The 19593-nt window shown below is 48.6% G+C and overlaps 1 protein-coding gene across 1 annotated transcript in view; it reads right to left on the bottom strand.

Annotated features, from left to right (window-relative positions):
• The window catches only part of SLC6A5 (solute carrier family 6 member 5), a 53145-nt gene extending 33928 nt beyond the window's left edge, over positions 1-19217 (bottom strand). The window contains exons 1-7 of the mRNA XM_047072025.1: positions 19197-19217; positions 17636-18190; positions 14868-15006; positions 12023-12154; positions 11503-11676; positions 3034-3175; positions 394-526 (exon numbers count right to left, since the gene is read on the bottom strand). Of these exons, the coding sequence (XP_046927981.1) occupies positions 394-526; positions 3034-3175; positions 11503-11676; positions 12023-12154; positions 14868-15006; positions 17636-18190; positions 19197-19217 (1296 nt within the window). The remainder of the gene's footprint in view (positions 1-393; positions 527-3033; positions 3176-11502; positions 11677-12022; positions 12155-14867; positions 15007-17635; positions 18191-19196) is intronic.
• Between the last annotated feature and the right edge of the window lie 376 nt (positions 19218-19593).

The following is a 19593-nucleotide window of genomic DNA, read 5'->3' as shown; positions in this document are numbered from 1 at the left end:
AAGCAATAACTGACCAGGCAGCCAGGCCAAGAAGCAAAAAGCCAGCGGCACTAATTCTGGAGTTTAGGGAGAGTGACTCAATCATGCGAGGTAGATCCCATCTGGTGAACAAAGTGGCAGCCCCCGACAGGAGAGGAAGGAAACTAATCAGCAACCACACCATCACTCAGGAGCTCTGTGTGTATTTGTCTCATTTGATCCTTAAAACAGCCCTGAAAGAAACATGCTATTTATCCCATTTTAAAGGCAAGGGTGAAGTCACTTGCCCAAGGTCCCAGAGCCACTCAGGGCCAAAGTCAGAATTTATCCCCACGTCTCCTGGCTCTTTTGCGGCTCCATAACACAACCACCCCTGGGAGTCCCAGACTTTTTAAGATAAATACAAGTTCTCACTTTTCCTGAAGTCTTGATTCCTTTTGCCAGGGACGCATACACAATCACCCAAGCCAGGAAGAGGCAGAAGGCTAGTGGCCACCTGATCTCCCCAGGATATTCAATTCCAGCAGAAATCTTCAGCACAAAGTACCTAAGAGGTGGAAAGAGAGATCAGGGAGGGGAAGGAGGAGGGAGGGAGGTGAGAGTCTGCAGGCTTTTATCTCCCAGCAGAGCCAGGAGCCTTGAATAAACCCCAGCCACTCTCACCGTCCTGGTTAGAGACCTGATGAGATCAGGGTGAGGGATGTGCCGATCTGGGTTCAAGCCCATACATTAGCACAGAGGCCAGTTGGATTTACTGGGTTTCTAATTATGTTGTGGGAAGCCCATTATGGCCCTGGCAGCCTCTGAGCAAGGCTAAGTCAGCTCTACTGCCATCGGGAGCTGCCCCAGTACAAGTGCAAGTCCAAGGGCCTTGGGGGTTCTGGCACAAGCAGTCCCCTCCCCCCTCCTGGTGACACGAGGTAGCTGTAGGGACACTGAGTCATGACTCAGACAATCCCTTCAGCTCTGCAACGATCAATTCCTGCACCTTGGATGAAGCTGCTGCGCTTGTAGCTTTCTGTGACCTGAACAAAGGGCCAGCCAGAATCCAGACTCGACGGGACTGCAGAAATGTCGACCCAGAGTGTCCTGACCTGCACAGGGACGTGAAGGTGGTGGCTCCACTCCTGGCCTAGCTGGCAGCAGTGCCCTCTGGCAGCTAGCGGGTATGCACTTGGGAGGCTATTTGGCAGCGCATAGCCCTGCTTTTGGGAACAGAGATGGCCATACTCCATGGTGGCACAGCCCCAGCCTCTTTCGGTCTCAACCCCTGGGGCAACCTGGGCTCAAGAGCTTGGTAAAAGTGGCCAAGTGTGGAACTGGCCTAGGCCCCCCCAAACTTAGGGACCATGTCTCCCAAGCAATAAAAAGTCCTCCCCCATGTCCCCACTCCCCAGATGGGTAAACCATCGAGGCAACTGTTCCACAGCATCTTGGCCATGTCAAGTAGCCCATGCTTTAACGAGGGACCTCCCAAATGGCTCCTGATAACAAATCCTCTTGGAAATAAAGACTAGTCCCAGAGAATAAGTAAAGACCACCAAAAACATATTCACAAATCATTGTACCATATACCTAACCACATGGATTATGTGATCAGATTTCACCTAACCACCAAGTCAAGACCCAGTTTCCCAGTGATCGGGGTGACCCACTCTCTCTGCTCCTACATTATCTTCAAAAGGGATTAGGTTATCATTCAGTCTAACTCTCACTTCTGTTCTGCAGGAAACAACCATGATGGCTCTGAGTGCACACAGGAGAGAGAACCTGGAATCGGAATTAATGGCTGTTGGGAGAGGTAGTGGAGACCACTTCTTACTATCTAAGTAAAGGCCACAAACCAGGGGCCCACTGATATGGGGATTTCATTTGGCCCCAGTGTTTTATGTGAATGAATTTGCTAACCTCTAAAATGGGAGAGACATGTAAGAAATTCAGATTTTATTTCCAACTTGTCTTACAGAATGCAAGCTCTAGCAGCACCGGCCTGCCTTTCCAAATGACACTGTCACCTGGAGCGGAGCAGCCTCCCTCTCACGTGGCAGACGGGCTCTCCAGTTTGCCACTGTCCCCACCATTCTCCATCATCTAGTTTGTATTTTAAAACCTCCCTGCCAAGCCCCAGGGCACATCCGTGTTTACAACCCCGACATAAAGCTTAACTGGAGAACATTCCTTATTTACCCTCCACTGAACCCTGTCTACATTTATCTCCTTTAATAAATGATTCCATAAATTTTATTAAATCCTCCTATGGTGGCTAAGGATTTCCTACTATTCCTTAACTTCAATCCTCAAAGACTGAAAAAAAAAAAAAGAATGTAAAAAGTACAAAAGTAAGGCAAAACTGTTTTTAAAAAGAGAGAGAGAGTGTTCTTCTTTAAACTAAATTTTACTTGTTTTCTTACTTTTTGCCTCCCTTCCCAAGTTTAGATGGAAGGAAAAAAAAAAACAAATAAACAAGGGAGGCAAACAATAAGAGAGTCTTAAATACAGAAAACAAACTGAGGGTTTGTGCAGGGGAGAGGGGAAAATGGGTGGTGGGCATTGAGGAGAGCACTTGTTGGGATGAGCACTGGGTGTTGTATGTAAGCGATGAATCACAGGAATCTACCCCCAAAACCACGAGCACACTGTATACACTGTATGTTAGCCAATTTGGCAATAGATTATATTTAAAAATAAATAAAAATAATAGATAATAAAATAATAAAATGAAATAAACAAAACCTAGTTCAGTGAAGGTCTGCTTCAGTCACGTTGGCTGAAGGTTTTGCAGTGTTCTGTCACCAACACCAGGAGTGACAGCAATACCAGTTCTGTTCCCAAGACATGCAATCACGTCCCCTCTCCAAAGCCAAGAAACACAACAATTTGCTCTCAGAAGTCCAACCAGGGAAGGAGACTTCCTCCCAGATCACTTCAGTAGGTACGGAGGGCACAGACGGAGGCAGCTCATCCCTTGGACCACCCACACCTTGGACCACAACTTGAAAATTCATTAATTCACTGGGTTTCCCTTAGAAAGTTTATTTAAAAAAAAAATCTTACTTGAAGTATTCTTCACTTCCACTAACAAATGTCTTATTGGCCTGGCTGGTGAAGTTAACCATTGTCAAGTTGGGATAGGCAGTCATGCAGAAAGTGGAGTTCTTGATCTGTATTTTGGGATGGTCGCTGATGACACAGGAATCTGTTTAGAAGAAGATGGGATGGAAACACAGTGAAATCTGTACAGAAATTACACACATCTCTCTCCTCTCTCTAGCAACTGAAGAATAAGAGCCAAAAGTATTTGCCAAATGCTAGAGACTAACCTGGAAAGTGTTACCTGAACAAAGGTGCATCTGTCAGGTGCAGATGAACCCCAGGATTATGTTTTAGTCATCCCAGAGCCCCCAGGACCCCCAGCAGTGCCCTGTGCTAACAAAGCTTGTCATTTACGGAGAACTCCCTACGTGGCAGGAGCCATGCTACATTTTGCATGGTTATCTCATTAATGTTCACAACAGCCTAAAGGTAAGTGCTATTACCTCCGTTTTTTCCTAATGTTTATTTTTATTTTCGAGACACACACAAACACACACTCACTCTCTCTCTCACACACATACACACACACACACACACACACACACACACACACACACAGTGTGAGTTGGGGAAGGCAGAGAGAGCAGGAGACACAGAATCTGAAGCAAGCTCTAGGCTCTGAGCTGTCAGCACAGAGCCTGACGCCGGGCTTAAACTCACAAACCACAGGATCATGACCTGAGCCAAAGTCAGAGGCTTAACCGACTGAGCCACCCAGGAACCCCTATTACCTCCATTTTTAAAGTGAGGAAAAAGGCTCAGAGGAGTTAAGTAACTCTACTCAAATCACACAGCCAATAAGGAAGAGCATCGGGATTCAAACCCAGATCCTAGGACTCCATAAGAAACAAATGGCTTGCAGAAACGAATCTGTAACTGAAATTTGAAAATTCAAATCTGCAATCTGAAATTGAATCAGACATAAGCAAACCTTCTGAAGGACTACCACAGGAGGCTTACTAATGAGTTCACCTTGAACCCGCCGCCTGGCACATGGCTGACAGACGGTAAGTGCCTTAAGATACATGCTGCATCTGCCTCCCACACACACACATGGGTTTGAGGAGGCAGAGACCATGCCATGTGCTTGTAAGCCTGCAACAAGACCTAACACGGTGCTTCTCAACTGGGGATGAATTTGTCCCCCACGGGGCAGTTGGCAATGTCTGGAGACGTGTTTAGTTGCCATATCTAGGGAAGAGGATGCTATAGGCATCTAGCGGGGACAGGCTACTGATACTGCTAAATATCTTACAATGTACAGGCCAGTCCCCCACAACAGAGAATTATCCAGTCAAAATGTCCAGGGTTTCGAGGCTGAGAAGGCCTGACCTAGGGTGGGATGGGGAGGGGGGACTCACCACGTGGATCATAGTAGGTCAGGCACTCCGCTGGACACTTTAACAAGGACTATCCCATGAAATCCTCATCAACCTTGGGAGGTGTATATTAGTATGCTCATTTCAAATAGGAAGAAGCTGAAGTCTTTCTGACTACATTACAATGCCTCTCTGACAGCCTTATAAATACCCATCACTTGGCAGTTTAAATAGAGTCCACCAGGATACTGTTTTATCCCCAAAGATACTATTTTACAAAGGAGTGAAAAGTAACGATAACAATGGCTAACACAGGGCACATACCATGTGCCTTTGTAAGTGCTTTATATGCACGGACTGATTCAAGCCTCCCATCACCCCTATGAGGTAGGTATTGTCATTGTCTATGCTGCAGATAAAGAAACGGGCACAGAGAAGAGCAGGTGCTTGCCAAGCTCATACAGCAAAACCAGGAGGCAAACAAGCATTCTTTCTTTGGGGGCCATGCTCTTAACCATTGTACTATGAAGCAGAGAGCAGGGATCATAGATTCGAACACCTTCGTAAACCAGGCTGGTGACACAAATGATGAAGGCATAAAATAGAGGGTGATAAGGAGAGGTGGGGACTCTGGCAAACCGGAGGATGCTCCAGACAACGGGGCCATGCCTTTTCCTTGTGTTCTGGCAAAAGATGCAGAAAATTTGGATATTTACATGAAATCTCTCCACTTTATTTTATTTTTTTACATTTATTTATTTATTTTGAGAGAGAGATAGAGAGTGGGCGGGGGGGGGGGTGCTGGTGCAGAGTGAGAGAGAGAATCCTAAGCAGGTTCGGCACTGACAGTGCCTGATGTAGAGCTTGAACTCACGAACTGTGAGATCATGACCTGAGTGGAAACCAAGAGTCAGACGCTCAGCTGACTGAACCACCCAGGTGCCCTGAAATCTCTCCATTTTAAAATGTTGGAAATAAGGTCAAATTATTTTTAGATATCGTGGACCAAACTACAACAAAAAAAAGAGGACAGGGCCACCTGAATCCGGTGCATGGACTCCTAATGCGTGCTACCTGTGGAACAGTAAAGTGGATAAGACTATGGGTTCAGAGGCTCCTCTGCCCTGAGAGTTTAGAGGAGTTAGAGGAGTCCCTTTATCTGTCCAAGCCTCTGTTGTCTGATAATTGTTATATCTAGCTTACAAGATTGTTGCAATAACCAAAGTAAGTGATATCAGGAATGAAAAAAAAAATCTCACAATGCCTTGAGCGCTGCTGGACTCAATAAATTTTAGCCATAACTCAGTCACCATTGTCATACATTTTTATGGGGTGGACATCTCTAGTCCTCAGTGACATCTCCCACAATCTCACTGGCCAGCCATAAATCACCTACCACCTCCCGCTCGTTCCTCCAGAATATCTCATTATATCATATAAAAACTTTTAAATAACAATTATAAGAATCTCTTCCCTCTGATTAGTTATTTTTTCTTTAACGTTTATTTATTTGTGTGTGTGTGTGTGTGTGAGAGAGAGAGAGAGAGAGAGAGAGCATGAGCGGAGGAAGGGCAGAGAGAGAGGGAGACACAGAGTCAGAAGCAGGCTCCAGGCTCTAAGCTGCCAGCACAGAGTCCGATGCAGGCCTCGAACTCACGGACTGTGAGATCATGACTTGAGCAGAAGTCAGACACTTAACTGACTGAGCCACCCAGGCGCCCCTCTTCCCTCTGATTAGTTCTTTAAACCAGGGTTTTCAACAGCAGTGCTACTGACTTTTTGGACCAGATAATTAATTCTCTGTTGCCGGGAGCTCTCCTGTGCATTGCAGGATAAACAGCATCGCTGACCTCTGCCCACTAGATGGCAGGAGCATCTCCGCCCCTCCATCAACACCCCACCACCCTCGTTGTGATAACCCAAAATATCTATAAACATTATCAAATGTCTCCTGAAAAATCTCCCGGAGTTGAGAACTGCTGATTTTAGAGTCCTCAAAATACCTTTTAATTCAATATTATCTTTAGTCTAATCAAATAACAGAGTTCCGGAGGGATTCTGACCTAATTATCAAATATTTACAAAGGGAGCATTTGTTTCCCCCAGCAGCAATCTGAATGAAGACAACAAAGGACCATCCACAGCCCTTTTCTGTAAGTAAGCGCAGAAGTTATCTCCTGTCCTCCTGCCAAAAAGTACGTCCATCCCCTAAGACCGAAGAAACCGCTAACACACGGGCAAATGCCAAATCGCTTGCTTCCAGAACTGCCATTGTGAATCATGCGGGCAGCTTCCCTAGAGAGCTTCCCTGGACGTCTCTGGATCCCTACTCTCAGGGGCAGTGCAAAGTCACGCCCTTCCTGCGTCACTGCAGAGGGCTCCTTGCGGCCTCCAGCCTCCTGCAATGTCCTTTCCCACCATTGGGCGGCAGAAGCGTGCTTCCCAGCGCGCAGCGCCTTCAGGTGGGCCAGTGGAGGAAGGATGGGCCGTGTCATCAGACCTCCGCGGCCCAGCAACCCTGAACAAAGAACAGCGATAACGATCGTGCTAAATTGGAAGCTGTTCGAATGGGATTCTCTTTACTCGGGCAATTATTAATAAATGAAAGCACACGAAAGACCAGGGAGAAAAGGGATCATTTAATTAAAGTTCTAATGAAAATTAAGCCATTCCAGGAATAGAAATGGTATTTTTGTTGTTCCCATTTTAAATGACCCAGTCGGCTCCTAATTTCACAGAACAGTCGCTGGTCTCAGTTGGCAGGGCATGGATTAGCTATTCTCCATTAGACATCTGAAAGGTTGAGTCCTCCTAAGGAAGACAGTCTTACAACCCACACCTTAGAAACATGCTGCAAGCCCAGCCTCTAACAATGGACAGAGCCAGGGCTGGGGGGCTGGGGTACAGGGCCCTGGCATCCCGGTGGTGAGTCAGGCTCCTGGAGCGATATGACCCTAGCAATGCTGAGCCGGCCATGGGATAAACACTTACTCGCTATGACTGAAAGTCGTAACTGTGAGCTATCCAATTCCTCCTCTGAGACCAGTGGCCCGCTATCACATGGTAGGGCAGTTATAGGACAGAGGCTGAGCCTGGAGGTTATTTGTGGAACACTGCGCTAGGGGAAGGGATTTTTCCATCTTCTAAACATTTCTCAGAATGGCCATTTGGGAAAGGGTCTGGGATATCCACCATCTGAACTCATGACTTGTCCATCAGAGCAGCCTGACTGCTGCAAGTCAGTCCACCACCGCCCTTTCTAAGTCACCCCAGGACTCCAAAGGACCAATACTTCCACAAGGCAGAGCCTGGCCTCAGTAATGGAACACAGTCATGTGCAGACAGTACAGCGAACAGATGGAGGGACTGTACAGAGAAAGAGTGAAGATTGGAAACTTGCTTTAAAAAAAGTGGGGGATTGGGGCGCCTGGGTGGCTCAGTCGGTTAAGCGTCTGACTTCGGCTCAGGTCATGATCTCACGGTCCGTGAGTTTGAGCCCCGTGTCGGACTCTGTGCTGACACCTCACAGCCTGGAGCTTGTTTCAGATTCTGTGTCTCCCTCTCTCTCTGACCCTCCCCCGTTCATGCTCTGTCTCTCTCTGTCTCAAAAATAAATAAACGTCAAAAAAATTTTTAAAAAGTGGGGGATTGGGGTGCCTGGGTGGCTCAGTCAGTTAGGTGTCCGACTTCAGATCAGGTCATGATTTAGTGGTCCATGAGTTCAAGCCCCACGTCAGGCTCTGCACTGACAACTCAGAGCCTGGAGCCTGCTTCAGATTCTGTGTCTCCCTCTGTCTCTGTTCCTCCACCACTTGTGCTCTGTTTCTATCTCTCAAAAATAAACATTAAAAAAAATTGTTTTCAATGGGAGTGGAATTTAAAGCACTTGCTAAGAATAAGATAAAAATCTGTCCAGCCTGTTCATATGCTCCCAGGGAATAATCAGAGTGAAAAATGTCCATTGTCTCTCTCTGCTCAGAGCTTGCATAGTTTTTATGGTTTGTACCAGTCAACTAGGAGCTTAGCTGTAAAATGCCATTACTCTGCCTTTAATGTTATCATCCGCCAGACTGGAAACTTCACAAATCCAGGAGCACCCTTTCCCACATTCCTGGTCTAGACAACATGCTCAGCTTGCTTCAAAAAAAAAAAAAATACACACAAACGAATATAAGTGTGTATATATACACACAGACACACACTCTGGCTATAAAATAAATGTGTCCATGATAGAAAAGGTAGAAAAGAAAATATGGTCCCAAATCTGTCAGTAAACATTTTGTGTATTTGGGGGAGGATTTCCCCGTGTTTTATGAATATTCATGTTTAATGACTACAGAATACTTCATTCTATGGATGCACTACAGTTTATTTGAACTATGGGATTATTCAAGAATTATTTGCATTTTGGTCACACATTTCAGTGTTTCTAGTGTTTTCCAAGACTGTAAATGTGGCTACAATGAATAATCATGTATAAGTCTTATCTGGGTCTTTGATTTCCCCCCTTAAGATTGATCCCCAGAAGTGGATCTACTAAGTCAAACGACTGTTCGGACAAGCTTTCTTTTTAGCCCAGGGAATCTCAGTCCCTAACAGACAGTTAGGGAACACATGGACTGATGTCACTCTGCCAGGACTGATGGGGCAGAACCTGATGGACCAAGGAGCCTTCGGGAATCCTGGATGAGCAGGCAATCAGGAGTCATGACATCTAAATCTCGGTGCTGGTTCTACCTTTCGATTTACAGCCTGACCCTTCCACTCTCTTCAAGTTCACTTTCTCAACTGCAAAATGGTAATCATGTCACCTGCCCCTTGGAACTCTTAGGGCTCTTATTAGGAAGAGCAGGGACATCTTTTATAAAGCTGCTTTGTAGACTGGGGAGCATTTGGCATGATGCTTTAGAACCGTGGCCTTGGGAGGCAGGCAAACTTGGGTTCAAATCCCAGGTCTACCACAGAGTTAGCTCTATGACCTTGAGCTCCAGCTTTTTCATCTGTAAAATGGGAATAATAATAGAAGCCATGTGTTGACTTGTTGTGTGTTGGTAATACAAGTAAAAGTGTTCCCATAGTGCTTGGCATGTCGAAAGTGGTGCTAGCTGTTATTTAAGTGTGAAGGTGCCACACAAATATTAGTGGATATGTTTGTTGAAGAGAATGTTGTTTCTGAACTACTGCCCCTCCTGGAGGACAGCTGTGGGACACTGATCACCATGACATCTATGGTTCCTGATGGAAGTCCCCAGGCAAACTTCCCATGGAGCCTGATTCAAGCCAGCAGTCCTCCTCCAGCAGGTTCTCCCTTGAAAAGTGACCTCCCTCCCGGGCACAATCTGGGAAGGACAGGCAAGTCTGGGGAATGACCTTGAGGTATTTCTGCATTCTAGACTCTACATCCTAGAAAATGTTCCAGGAGGGCACTCCAGCAGCTAATTGTTAGTTGTGAATCCATGAACAGCTTTTGAGTGGAATTCTCCCAGAGAGCAGCTTTGTAGAGGTGACCACTGGGATGGCAGAAATGCAGGCAAGGAGAGGGGGCATTCCATTCCAAAAATGGTTAAGGGCATCTAAATCAATAAGAGGTGTGATCAAACTCCAACCTAGTGGTTCTTTGGTTCCTGGGGCACTTTAAAACTACGGATCCTTGACTCTATCCCTAAATTGTCTGATTTAATTAGTCTTAATGTGGACCCTAAGGGATGTCTTGATTTGTCAGTTCCCCAGGTGATTTGATGTATAGCAGCTTGGGCTGAGAACTGCTGCCCTAAGCCAAGAATCCACCAACACTGAGACTGTGAGAACACTGAGGCAAAGAGAGTTTAATAGACGCTTCTCGTCGAGCCACCCACCTGGGAACCTCCACACACCCCATCCCGCATTCCTGAATACTTCCAGGTGCACAGGGTTTGACTTCCATGGGCACATGTCTTTAGTTTTAGCTCTTTTTCAGTCTTAGTCAAAGCCACTCTAGGTGGAGGTTGGTCATGGCATGTATGTATATGCACAATGTGTGTAAAAATACTCCAGTGTGAATTACTGCCTTTAGGTATGTGCATGTCTACAAGGATATGGCAGGGAAGAATTCATCTTTCTCTCATAACACACTCAAAGGGTTAAATAATGCCCTCATTCTGCAATGTGCTGGCTGTAAGGGCAAAGGAGCTGATTTGGGGGCCTACACTAAGAGCCAATCATGTAGAGATCACAGATTCTGACCTCAGCACAGATTGAGCTTAAGGGGAATAACAGATCTGCTGGAAAAAGAAGAAATCACTTGCTTATTGGTGCCCACTGAAATGACAGGTTTCAAAGGTGACAAAGGTGACCGAGGCACCTTCTATTTGTAGAAGGCTATACTTTTCCAGCTGCTCCCATATCCTTTGTTTCTGGCTTCCTTACAGCAATCCCGTGAGGTAGGTAGGATAAAGAACACTATTATTCCTACTTTACAAGTGACAAAAATGCAGATCCAGAGAGAAAGGTTACCTGCCCAAGACCCATGTACCGTCAAGGGCAAAGATGTCATTTAGGCCAGACAGCCTTGCTGACAAGTCTGCCCTGCTCCTCCTCACTTCCACCCACCTGCCTTTGACCCAGCAAGCTGACAGCTCCCCACAAGCCCTCACGTCCTAGGGGATTTCAGGTTTGAACCGTCAGGAACTCTCCCTGACTCCCCAGGCAGACTTCCCCATTTCTAGGTACTACATTATGCACGTTTCTAATCTCTATCAGAGGTCTGCCACTCAAGTATCTGTTCTCCTAGTTACCTCATGCACTGAGCAGTATTTTGTGAAGTGTGATCCAGGATCACAGGCATCACTCTCCTACACTCTAGGACCCCATTGCGTTCAAATTGTACAGTACATATGAGTCACCTGAAGACCTTGCTAAAATGCGAATTTCCCAACCCCATCCAAATCTAATATATCAGACTACTCAGTGGGCCTCTAAGTCTGCATTTTTAACAAACACTCCAGTTAGTCATGGACAAACAAAAATGTCATCACCCCTCCTCTGAGCCATGAGCTCCTTAAATGTTAGAATTAAGTATATTTGGTTGTTTTCATCTCTGCCCACCACTTAACGTAGGGATATCCAAACTTACCTAATAAAAGTTTGGTTTTATCTTTGCATTCTGGCGTGTTCCAAGGGTTGTTGCAGGAGCCCCAGGGCAGCACAGACACAAAGGAGGCAAACAGGTAGAAAAGTGTGTAGCAAATAATCACATTGTAGTATATGGCTATTAAGACGGAGATGATCAGCATTGCGATGCCACAGCCTGTGGAAGCAAGATTTCCAGGGACTCATTCCAGTCCAAGTCCTAGGGAATTCTTACAGTTGGGCACAGGGAGGGGACCTAGGTCTTGGCTCTCTTTCACAGATGGATACATAAATAGTGGAGTGGATTCTGTGTCCATCAGGGAGACTGAAGCATTCTGCGAGGAACGGACCAATGCCAGAGGCAATCTTGGGCCATTCTTCAGAGGGTCCCAGAGGTAGAATGGATCAAATAAAGGAAAATGTGAGTTATCCTGTTCACAAAAGCAGGTCTCCCTCCTAGGGGCTGCATGGTGCCAGAGAGAGCAGAAGAGGGCTGAGGAGGCTGGGAGGCAGGGCGGACTCACCTTGTAGGGCCGGGATGGCCTTCCACACAGACACTGGCCCCTGGCTGGCAAACTGGCCCAGTGACACTTCTAGGAAGAAGATGGGTAACCCAGCCAGAGCCAGCATCATCAGGTAGGGGATGAGGAAAGCACCTTGGAAAGACAGAGTGAGAAGTGAGAAGCCCTCAGAGGCCAAGGCCACCTTGGCCCACATTCACCCTCTGAGGTGGGAGCTGGCTCCCCCTCATTTTCCAAGAAACTTTTGACATTCCAGCTCAACCACAGGGACCCCGGGACATTTAACAGCCTTCCTGTACCAAGTTCAGTCCAGAGTACCCAACAAACATACTACTTTTCCCAATTCCCTCCTGGATGGGTTGCTAGGGGTTGTGTCATGGTGGGGTTTTATTCTTTTCTCTTCTTTTCCTTTTCTTATTACAGCATTTCAACGTCCTCCAAATTAAGCTCTTCCAGCATTCAATAAATCCACATCTGTGACTCACTACTAGAGTCATATTTGGTGAAATCGTCTCAGCATCTCCACCCTCCAAGGACCCGATATCTACTAAGGTAGACTCCAGGAGCCCTCCTGTGCAATACCCTGAGTCACCTGCACACCTCCTGCCACTCAGTGCTGGGTCTGCTCTGCCAGACAAGTGGCTAGAAAATCCCTCTCTCCGCCACCCCAGCCACCACACACTTCTCAACTTTCTTCTCCACATGAAAATCCCTTCCATCCTTCAAGGTCAACTCAAATGCTTCCTCCTTCAAGAAGCCTCCCTTCTCTGTCCTCCCACAATACTTCCCTAGGCACTGAGCACCTCCCAATATTTACATAGTGTCTTACCTAGACTGGAGCCCCCAGAGGTTGTCAGCCCTTCATCTCTTTATTCCCTGGAATGTCCCCCCCCCCCCCCCCGCTCCCTGCAAACAGGACAGTAGTAGTAGGGAGGCTGCCTCAACTGATGGGGGTTCTCTGGGGTTCATTCCCTTCAAGAATTAAGATCGTTTGGGAGGGCCTTAGGGAAGAGCCATGATCTTTGAAATGACTTGGACCAGTAAGCACTGTTGCATGGGTCAGAGCCAATTCAGGCACTAGGGATGCCAGAACCCAGAACGCTGTGCTCCAGGAAAGGAAAGCTGATTTTTCTCTGTTCTACTCTTTTTGGTCACCCTTCTTCCAACTTCCTGTCTGGGCTGAAACGCCTTTCCTGCCTGGGCCCCTCCAGGTGAGGAAAGCCCAGCAGGGGCCTCAAGCTCTTGGGGAGTAAAACGGGGGGGGGGGGGGGTCCTGCTCTAGCCTCTCCAGATGGGGTTTTGGAGAAGGGTGGATTATGCAATCCTTCCCCCTGCTCCCGAGAAGGAGGAAGGAGGAGGCCAGCTCTCCACCCAGTGCTGTGGGCTGCGGGGCTGGGAGCCGCAGTGTAGAAAAGTCTGCCTCCCCCTCCCCGTGCATGGCTACGTGAGGAGCTCCTGGAACCGGGAGCAGGAACCTGGCCGCTGGGCCAGACGCAGACCCACACTTCGCGGATCCCCAGGGGAGCAAAACATGGGTACTTCTGGCATGCCAAACTGCCCTGGCTGAAAGGCCCTCCCTAGCTCCTCCCCCACCTCCCACCACTACCTGTCACTGGAAGCCTTATTATAGCATCTCCGGCCCACTTCTTGCACCCTGGACTGGGATTCTTACAGAAAACCAAGCGGAAACCCAGCTAGGGTTCCTATTTTTGTGTGGCCAGCACATGTTCTTCTGTTTCCAGGGCACCTCCGTTTGCAAATGATCGGCCATCCTCATAAGTACTTGTCAATGTGTCCTAATTTGGAATTGGAGGGGAGAAGGCATATTTTTCCGTTTTAATCATCTGGTGGTGCAGCACCTGTCTGCTGTCTGGAGCCCACCCAAGAGAAAACAAAAAACAAAAAAACCCTAACTTGGTGGGGAGGGGGTCTCTTTGGTCCTAGGAGGAGGTCCTAGTTGCAAATTCCTATTCCTAGAGGGGGACTTGTCAGTTTAGGCAATGTGGGGGCGAAGCCCTGGCCAAGGTGCCTCAAGGTGGAGAGCGCCAGCAAAGAGGACCTTGAATGGGCGGGCTCTCTCCTCCTCAGTGTGTACATAAGAGGTACACTGGATCCAAGGGGCCTGGCAGCTGGTATGTACCTAACTGGCATCCTCACCATTTCAGAAATGGTTTTCCTTCAAAAGCAGCTTCTTCCACCCAGTGAAGACAAACAAAACGAAAACCATTTTTTGCCAAACAACTTGGCTAAAGTCAAAATATGTCCTGCTTGTGCCCAAGGGGATGTATGTGTGCAGGTACTTCTGAGAGGTTCTGGAGAGTACAGACCCCGGCCCCTCTGCACTCCCCCCTCCTGGGTCACCAGCACCCTGCATTCTGCACAACTCAAACACCCATTTGCAAGGTCTCCTATGTAGGCTCGGATTTCCAGGTTATAATCTTAAACCGTCCTTAATTTGGTGTCCAGGACCACACAGCTACTGCCATTTAAGTGCACAGAGTGTGCTGCTACAAGAATATCTCTTGGCTAAATCAGAGTTTGAATTCTGAATGCGGCCATGCCTGCTTGGCTCGGGACCCAGTCCCCCAAGCTGGACCAGTGGGGGATCATGGAGGCCCCCCTCTCTCCTGAGCTCCATCTTCAGACAAAAGCCTCCTGGATCTAGTGCCAAACCGTTAAGGTGGCCCCTGCCCTCTGACTTAGCACCGATGCCTACGGGGGATGGAGCCGGAGTGAGGAGGCTGCTCCCAGCCTCCCCTCCCTGCCCTTTCCGAGGCTCCTGGTGCCTCCCCAACCCGCAAGTGCCCGCCCCGCCCCTCCGCAGGCGGAAAGACCGGAAAAGCCATACCTCCCCCGTTCTGGAAGGCCAGGTAGGGAAACCTCCAGACATTGCCCAGCCCCACTGCGTACCCCACCATGGACAGGATGAAGTCCAGTTTGCTGGACCAGTTCCCTCGGGCCTTATTCTCATCCCCTTGCTCGTCCTCCTGGGGGCGGAAAAGCACATTGTCGGATAACAGCCCCGGGGCCACCGGCAAGCAGGCCCCATTCCGCCCATCCCCCCTGCTGAGGGTCTTTCCCAGCAAGCAGGCCCCCATTTTCCAACTGAGGATGCATTGGCAAGCAGGACCCCAATTTTGAAGAGAGAGGATGCATCTACAAGCAGAGCCTTTACCCCTCACCCCTGCACTGAAAGTGTTTCAGCAAGCAGGCCCCCAATTCTGATATGAAGATTCATCTTCAACACACCCTTAGACCCCTCCTTCCCAAATCCTGCAGTCAGGGCACACCAGCAAGCAGCTTTCCCCAAACCTTGAACCTGTTGGTTGATTGCAAGCAAGTCCCTCCATCCCCAACCCCTGACCAAGAGTTCAGTTGGCAAGCAGTTCCCCAATATCATGCCTAGAATCCCCAGCAAGCAGATCCCTAACCAACCCCTCTCTCCCCAAAACCCTCAACACACTCCTTCCTCAGCCCTTTCTCCCTCTGGAGTCTGCTCGTCAGAAATAGAGCCGCAATGCCTGAAGCCAGCCAGAGCCCCTGCCTCATGTTCTCTGCCAAAGCCTATAGGCAGAACCTACCTGATTTGCTAGTGTAAGGTGGGGGGGGGCACCTTTCAACACCAGGGCAAGGGAAATGGGCTGGAGAGAGGTGTGGGTGTGAAACAAGGGGCAGAACAGAGAGGTAGATATGGCAAGAGACGAGACATCTAAAGCGTTGAGTTCTGGTCTAAACTTTACCACTAACCATCTGGATAATCCCAGGCAAGCCACATGCTCTCTGAGCCTCTGTGCTCCCATCTATAAAATGAGGGGCTGAGAAGAACTATCCCTTGAGGCGCTTTCCAGTTCCAACCATCTATGGACCTTTGAGGCTTGCCTCTCCAAGTTCACACTAAGATGCTCTCTTAGGGGCGGTATCTCCTTCTGGAATGCCTCACTACTAAGCAGAAAAGGAAGAAGATGAAACCACCTCAACAAATTCTAAATGTTCAGGACGCCTGGACACCACACCAAGGTTCCAAGGACCCAAGCCACTGCCCGGCCTCTACTTCCTCCGTCACACTCCATTTGCTATTCTAGCACTCTGGTATGTCTCACACTGTTCCACAGGCTGTGGAGAGTAAAGGAGCTGTCAGGAGAAGAGGAAGTCTCTGGAAGGGAGGAGGGCTGAGGTAGGTGTCAGGAAGGCAAGAACAGAAAAATGGGCAGAGCTGAGAATAGGCAAATGCAGGGCTTAATCTACTCTGAACATCTTCAGCATCCCCTCCACAGTCCTTTGCCAGGCACACCACCTCCAGCCCCACCCACCCTCCAATTCTTCTCAGGCTAAAAGGGTGGGAGTTTCAGCCGTTTTTGCACTTTTGCCGCAGTGCGGAGGTTAAGCAAGGTATTTGAAACAATCTTCTGCCTCCATCTGGGGTCACACTGTTGGGCACATGCTGTCAGAGGCAGTTAATATATACAGACAAACGCTCCAGAAGTGGACACCAAAAACAGGGGCAAATGGGAAGGTCTAAGTGTATGTTCATTTCTAGTTATTATTCCAACAGCTGGGTTCTTGAGGTGTGGGCCTGTGGATGTGTGTGTGTGTGTGTGTGTGTGTGTGTATGTGTGTGTGTGTGTGTGTAAATACTAGAGTGTCACTGAACAGAAGGGCTGTATAAACCGGAAATCTCACATAGGCAGATGTTTAGATTCAGGGGCTCAACACATGCCTAGCCCCCCAGACAGGGGAAGGACAGGAGACAGCAGAAAGGCAGGGGATGGAAAAGGAAGAGCTCAAGTAGGTGAGACAGGACAGAGAAAGGAAGAGATCAGAGGAAGCAGAGAGACTGGAGGGAAATGGAAGACAAGAGCCTGTATGGGAGAGGGTAATAATAAGCAGTAGTAGTTGCCTTATCCTGAACCCAGGATTGGGATTTGCTCTGTGAGTTTTTCATGCCTCTCATTGAGTGTAAAGGATCAAATGTAGAGGCAGGTCCAGGCATGGAGCTAAAGAGATAGATTCTCTTTAAGAAAACAACAACAACAACAACATATACAAAGTTATGATGAAAAACTAGGTACTGGGTTTTGGAAGAGCCCTGAAGCTTAAGCTTCAGTAGTAGCTTCATGTACACCCACCTCTCCTCAATGAGTTCTCATGTGATAATTTCACTCTAAGCGAAAGGTACTACTGCACTTAAACTGTTATTCCCTGCAGGGGGAGGGGAAGAGGGTTCCTCTGCATTTCTTAATTTTTCTAATTAAGGAAAAATATTTTAAAGAAAAGACTCACTCATGGACAAAAGGGGGAGTCTTGTTTTCATAATCTATCTGTCTCAACCGCTTCATGAGCCTGCATGAATTTGCGCGACTACTGAGGCTGGGAAGAGACAGGTCGTGGCGGCTCCTGAGATCGTGATTCCTCTGGCAGGGTCACAACAGCCCTTGAGCCCTGAACTGGGGACCCCAGCGCAGCGCGAGCTTCCAAAGCCCCAAAGCTGCCTCCCGCGTCCATTACCTGGCACTGCCAACCGGTCTCCCCATCAGCACACGTGCACCCACCACGGCCCGGCTCGCCTCGCACACCTAGGGGGCGGGAGGCGGCGCGGGCCGAGCACGACCTGCTTACCTGGGCGGCAGCGGTGGCCACGCTGCCCGGGAGCACGGACGTGATTCCATCCGTGCCCAGCACCACGGTGCTCTGGCTCATATTCACCCAGCCCACGGCCGGGGTATTGTTCCGCTCCAGGGTGCCCTTGCCCACACTCACGTTAGCATCCCCCTCGGGGCCGCGCAGGGCCGGAATCTTACAATGCAGAGCGTTGCCGGGCCCGGCGGCCCCAGAAGGAGCTGCGGCCTGCGCGCCGCGCGCCTCGCTCAAGTCCCTCGGAGCTGCCGAGGCCGCAGGCGCCCGCGGGCTACTGAGTTTGCAAGCCCCCACGCCCTGCCGCTCCGCCTCACAGGCTCGCGCGTCAGGGGACTGGAAAGTTTGGGCGCCGGTGGAAGCGGACCTGGGCACACGCGGCGTCGGCGCCACGGCGGCGGCGGCGGCGGCGGCGGCGGGGGGAAGCTCCTGCTCCGGGCTCGTCCTGGGCGCGCACGGGCCAGCATGGTGGCCCAGCGCCATCGCCGCCCCCAGGCTGTTGGCTGGTTGTTTATTCATTTCCTTGGGAGCACCGCAATCCTGCAAATACAACGTGAAGTTCGTGCACACACAAACATACACGCACGCACAGAAAGTCACGGTAGCTCTAAAAATACCTGTATCTACACGTAAAGACGTTCACCACTCAGGTTCAGACACCACTCGGGTCCGTTCACCACTCAGGTCCCAATATCTCGGGAATAAACTGGCATCTGGATTTTTTTTTCCTTCTCCAAGAAAAACTGTATTTCTCAATTTGCCTGTCTTGTCAATAACCAGATGGCATAAAGCAGTTAATACTCTCCTCCCTGATGGTGGGAGAACTAAGAAAATAGGCAGAAATGTGTTTTTGTAGGGGGTAGCAAAGGAGGGTAGAAATAACCCTACAGCCATGAGCTCCCCGCCCTCTTTGGATTTCACATCACGGCTGTAGGGTGCCCACCTCCCCATCACCATAGTAGAAAGATTCTTTAATTTTCCGCCCCATTTCCTTTGTCATTCAATAATGCACATTGCCTTTTTTTTTTTTTTAAATAAGCTATAGGCAAGCTGCGGCCACAAAGCTGATGCCCTGGCACCTACGAGTGTTTCAGGCCAAATGGGTTGAACGAATCCCAGCATTTCCAACCCCATCTTCGCCCTCCAGGTAGCAAAGGCAGGAATAATGATCCCGAGCAAAACAAGAACAACAACGACCACACAATAACCATAACAAACCAGATGTACAACACAAGACAGTAACCAGGTTTGTTATCTTACACAACCTACATTCACTCCCAGATTTCCAGATATGTAAAAGAACATGCAAAGTTTTTGGTTCTCTTTCCCCCTCCAGTAACTAGTTACAAGAGTGTCCAATGCCCTTCATGCTTGGGGACCAAAACTCAGGACTAATTTTCATTTCCTTTTTCTCAACTGAGTTTCAAACTAAAAGATCTGCAAGTGATGGTTTTTCCATCTGCTTTCTCCACTCGTGTAATCTTTCAGGGCTTCCTGAATATTAGCACCAATATTTACTATTACACTGTAAGAATGACCATATTACCTTCACCTCAACCTCGTGCATCTCGTCTAACCATCTTTCATAAATGCACAGGTCGGAACTCATTAATTTGCACCAAATCTAAACACCTTGTCTCCAGCAAGCATTGTTATCTCAAAAGCCTCTAGAACTCAGCGACTAGCCTCAGTACCGGCACCTGGCTTTTCAGCACCGAGGACAGTGCCTGGGATCACAGTTAGAAGATAGGGATCTCCGTTCTACAGAGCTTCAGAAACCTCTTTCCGACCTCAGGTGATGCTCACAAGAACAAATACCTACGGCTGTGAAGATTGCCCACCCTTCCTCTTCCAAAATGCATAGAACACTTCAAAAAGAAGTACTCTAAACGAATCTGCCCTTCCTCCACCCGCAGCTCCCTTTCCTCTAAAAAGAACAAAAG

The sequence above is a fragment of the Lynx rufus genome, unplaced genomic scaffold, assembly GCF_022079265.1.
Source record: "Lynx rufus isolate CCGP_SWC_20201006 ecotype Redwood Valley unplaced genomic scaffold, mLynRuf1.p SCAF_9, whole genome shotgun sequence".
In the NCBI taxonomy this organism is placed as follows: domain Eukaryota; kingdom Metazoa; phylum Chordata; class Mammalia; order Carnivora; family Felidae; genus Lynx; species Lynx rufus.
This window is presented reverse-complemented; position numbering and strand designations above follow the sequence as displayed.